The sequence below is a fragment of the Apodemus sylvaticus genome, chromosome 21, assembly GCF_947179515.1.
Source record: "Apodemus sylvaticus chromosome 21, mApoSyl1.1, whole genome shotgun sequence".
Lineage (NCBI taxonomy): Eukaryota > Metazoa > Chordata > Mammalia > Rodentia > Muridae > Apodemus > Apodemus sylvaticus.
The window spans coordinates 55,497,199-55,501,659 of record NC_067492.1 but is presented as its reverse complement, the minus strand read 5'-3'; the positions used below and the strand labels follow the sequence as shown (position 1 = coordinate 55,501,659).

At 41.4% G+C, this 4,461-nt stretch overlaps 1 protein-coding gene across 1 annotated transcript; it reads right to left on the bottom strand.

Annotated features, from left to right (window-relative positions):
• Positions 1–2,651: 2,651 nt before the first annotated feature.
• Positions 2,652–3,214, bottom strand: LOC127671635 (dnaJ homolog subfamily B member 6-like). Its single transcript, XM_052166484.1, has one exon. The coding sequence runs from the start codon at positions 3,138–3,140 to the stop codon at positions 2,739–2,741; it is 402 nt and encodes a 133-aa protein (XP_052022444.1). The 5' UTR covers positions 3,141–3,214; the 3' UTR covers positions 2,652–2,738.
• Positions 3,215–4,461: the final 1,247 nt, after the last annotated feature.

Genomic DNA, 4,461 nt, shown 5'->3' with positions numbered 1-4,461 from the left:
AAACCATCTTGCACTCCCAACCATTACTATCTACTCACATAAAGCAGCTGACTTTCCGGAGTTGTACACAACAGTTTAAGGACAATTGGCACAGAAAGGGTCAACAAAGAACTTGAGCTCTGAAGGTGGTAGGTGGCTGTGGGAGCACTGTGGTAGCTTCACAGTCTCATGGGAAATAGTGCGATTGTTTGCAGCATAGAGGTGCCCGGGTGAGGGCATAAGTCTTCCTACACTATTTTGATCAATTCTGCATTTGGGTTCATTGAATATTTACTCCAGCTGGAGGCCAGGTACCCAATACTGTGTCCTCAAGTAGATGAGTCATCTTTCTGAGTCCAACATATGCAGGAGAGGAAGGGATGGGGGGGGGGAACAGGTGCAGCAGTCAGGAGGCCAAGGGTACAAAGATGGTGGGTAATCAAAATATCTGGATTATATAGGGAAGAGTCTCTGGGGAAAGGGCAGCTCAGCCCCTGAGCTAAGGAGTTCAGGGAAGAGGGCAGAGTATACCAGCCATAACCTGTGACAGGTAGGGACTGAGGGATGCTGGGAGAACCTGAAGGTCATGTCCATTTTTGATGTATAAAATAGGCATCTTAGCCATTTGTTTTGGTTTTGAAACTCCCTCCATATCTTGCCTCTGTCCTTGAAATCTCCCCAAAAGAAAACAAAAAATAAAAATAATAAAACAAAACCAACCAAACTAAACCAAAGCAACAAGCAAAAAAAAAAAAAAAATCACTGTGGAAGCTGTGGTGTGTTATAGTGTGTCACTCTTTTGCCCAAAAATGTTTAGTTGCAATGTTCCTTGCAGTGAGTCACTAGTCTGGTTCAAGGCCTCTGGCTTCTGCTACACCATCAAGTCCCTCACCAGAACTTTTCTCAGATATCCTATTGTTGCCCTGTGTCATGGAGGTCCTCTAGCTTTGGATTTGCAGGACCAGCCCCTTCATGAGCTCCAGCAGTTCATAGATGGGGTAGATGTTGGGGCAGCTCAACTCAAAGCCTGGATCTAGGTCTGGGTGGTAGTTGAGTTGGTCAGCCTGCTAGTTTCTCTCCCATGTCCACCTCACTAGGGCCAGCTCTACCATGCTGGCCAGACAGTGTGTGTGGGCCTTCCCAGGTGCTGCAGCTGGTGAGGGAATGGGCCACCTTTCCTGTATTGAGAAGGCCATAAACCTCAAATGAAGACAGGAGGATTCCCTCCCTTACTCTAGTCTCTTGACTAGAGCATAGCAGTCTGCAAAGTGGTAGGATGTGAGCTTGGAACTTATAAAAAGAAAATGTTTACTTGCAATCTGTCTAAATCACTTTGTCCAAATTAATTTCCTTGAGCAGGGAGCTTCATGATTTATGAACTTGCAATTAAATTTTCCTTGGTCCAGTTCTTTGACTGTTTTTGCTAAACATGGTATAATGGTTATATTCAAAGATTGGGCTCCAGAGGACTAGCGGCACTATTTAACGTAGTTCCCCATTCTCTCACTTAACACAATTTTCTGCTCATTAACTTCTTGCTCTATAAAGTGAGGCTCATATTACCCAAATAAGTTTACTTTGTGGTGAATATTTTGCTCGCTAAGACTAAATAGTAAAAGAATGTAGACCATCCTTTCTCTGGCAAGAAGTGTTATGTGACAGCGTGTTTCTCTCCATTCCTTTTCTCTTTCGTTTTCATTATGTTAGTTTGTATTTCTGAACATAGGAAATTATCTTTTAACTTATATTTCCAATTATGAAGGAATGGATATATCACCAATACAAGCTATTTAAAATAAATATTTACAGCACAGGAATACTCTGCCCCCCCAAATTTAGTAATTTAGTTTATGTATTAGTTTAGTAAATAAGTTTATGTAAATTAGTTATGTATTAGTTTGGTAAATTAGTTGTGTGAAGCTAGCAAACCAAATAACCAATGAAAAAGAAAGGACTTTACTTTTAATTATGTTATTTTGAAGTAATGTAATTTATTTTATTTTATTTTCAAACAAGCAGGTCATGTCTATTGCTTATTTCTCCTTTTTCTTTTTTTTTTATTTCTCCTTTTTCTAAGCGTTTACTTGCTGTCAAAGGTGACACAAGTAATGCTGAGAGTAGGAAGCAACTGCTTTTAGCTTTAGAGGACTGTGGACGCACGGAGGCTCTCCCAACGCCACCTCATAAGCCTCATGCATTTGTTTGTGTGTTTTTTAAAATTAGATATTTGCTTTATTTACATTTCAAGTGTTATTCCCTTTCCTTGTTACCCCTCCAAAAACCCTATTCTACCCCTCCCCCTCCCTGCGGAGGTAGAGACAGGCAGATCACTGAAGTTCACACCAACCAGACTGTTGTTTTGTGAATTCTAGGCCAGTGAGACTCTAATTTAAAATATTTGAAATAAATAAAAGCTTTTTAAAGTTTGCAAAAGTATTCAAATCTATTTCTAATGTAAGATTTTTAGATTGAGCCTCCCTAATCTGAAACTCCCAAATTCAAAATCTCAAGGTGTTTGAGAGCTGAAATGATACCCGAAGTGGACAGTGTCCGTATCTAAGCTTGTGACGAGTCACAGTCTAAGCACAGCAAACATCAGAGTGACGCCGAGGAGACAAAATGACGCTGAAGGGAATGATGTGAGACCCCCATGGCCTAGTGACCCAAATGGAGTAAAGCCTGTATCAAAAGCAGGAAATCCGCTTCCAAAAGAAGGAAATCCAGTGAAGGCAGAAAAAAAGGAGCCGGCACCTCGGCTTCTACTTCCTCGGGGACCCCTTCGGTTTCCAAAAAAAGTCATCAAATGGGTCTTCAAAGAAGTCAAATGAGTATGGGTCCCTTCCACCAAAAAATTCCCTGAAGACATCATCTGGGTTCCGGAATGTGAAGCCAAACTCAAATGGACTATCAAAATGACTTCCACCTCCTCCTCCACCACCATTTAATCCTTCTTTGCCGTATTTGTCATAGATGTCCCGCTTTTTAGCATCTGATACTACTTCATATGCCTCAGCTACTTGTTTGAATTTCTGTTCTGCTTCTTCTTTATTTTCAGGATTTTTGTCTGGGTGCCATTTAAGTGCCTGTTTTCGATACGCCTTTTTAATGTCCTCAGGTGAGGCATGTCTCTGCACGCCCAGCACTTCGTAGTAATCCACCATGTTCTAACAGACTGTTGGAACAAATCCGAGGATGTGGCGGCCAGCGAGGAGGGAAGTCAGGCGGCCGGTCTCCTCACAGCTGGCACAGCTGTGGTGTTAGGTTGTAGATCTAATAATTAGTTAATAAATCCCGATGTGAGGTTGCTACTCACCCCAATAGTTCATGTTCCTGAATGAAAGACACATACATTTTAATATGCCTTAAGTAGCGCAATATGTGGGCGACCTCCAAGCCTCCATGCTGCTAGAATCTGCTTCCTGCTGATAATCCTGAGTTACTGCTTACTAATTCTATGCTTCATTTTGGCCGCTCCAGAACCCATTTGTGCCGCCCTCTGGGCCACATTTTCCTGGCCCAGAGCCCAGGATGCTCTCCTTGCTTCTCTACCCCATGGTAGCCTCTGTTCTCTCCTCTGTCCACGCTCTCCTAAAGCGTGTCCATTCTCCTTATCCTCCTTCTCCCAGTCCCAAGCCCAGAAATCCTAAAATCCTGTCTCCTCAGTTATTGGCTGTTGGCATCTTCATTTACCAATCAGAACCAACTGGGGCGGGTTCCCAGAAGCTATGGGTAGACCCTCTCATGCAAAGAGTTTTTTGGGAACATAATTAGCATTCATAATAAAAGCAGCTACATAAGGTATATATGAAATAGTGAATTTGGATAAGGGCAATTCAATGTATATTAAGTTTTATTATCATTTTATGAAATGCCAAAGTCGTTACTAGTAAAATTTTTATTTTGTTCTTATTTAATAGAATCAATGGTATGGGTTTAAAGGATTCTTACATGTATATTTCTTAATTCGTTTTGCCTGTGGATTTGCCCTTTCTATTTGCCTTGACTATGACACTAATGTGATTGCTATCATAATGTTGCTTTTGTATTCTTGGTTCAACATGTAGATATTTGAGTGTGCTTTGCTCTTCTGGTTACTGACTAGTTCCTCCTATATTTGCTATAGCATTTGGAGAAATGGCTGAAAGAAGGTTACATTAACTGTAAGCCTGACCAGCTGACCACAAGGCACTATGAACCTGAGCATGGTAGGTATTTCTTCTTTTAAAACATTTTTTTAAAACATTTTTTTCTTTTATGTGTATGAATGTTTTACCTGCTTGCATGTCTGTGTATCACATGTATTTTTAGTGCCATCAGAGTCCAGAAGAGAGCCTCAGAGCCCCTGGAATTGGGGTTATGGATGATTGAGTTGCCTAGTGGGTTCTGGGGACTGAGCCTGGGTCCTCTGGAAGAGCAGCAGTGCTTTTCAACTACTCAGTTATCTCTCTAGGCCGGATGCTTCTTTAAAAATCCCAGTTGTAT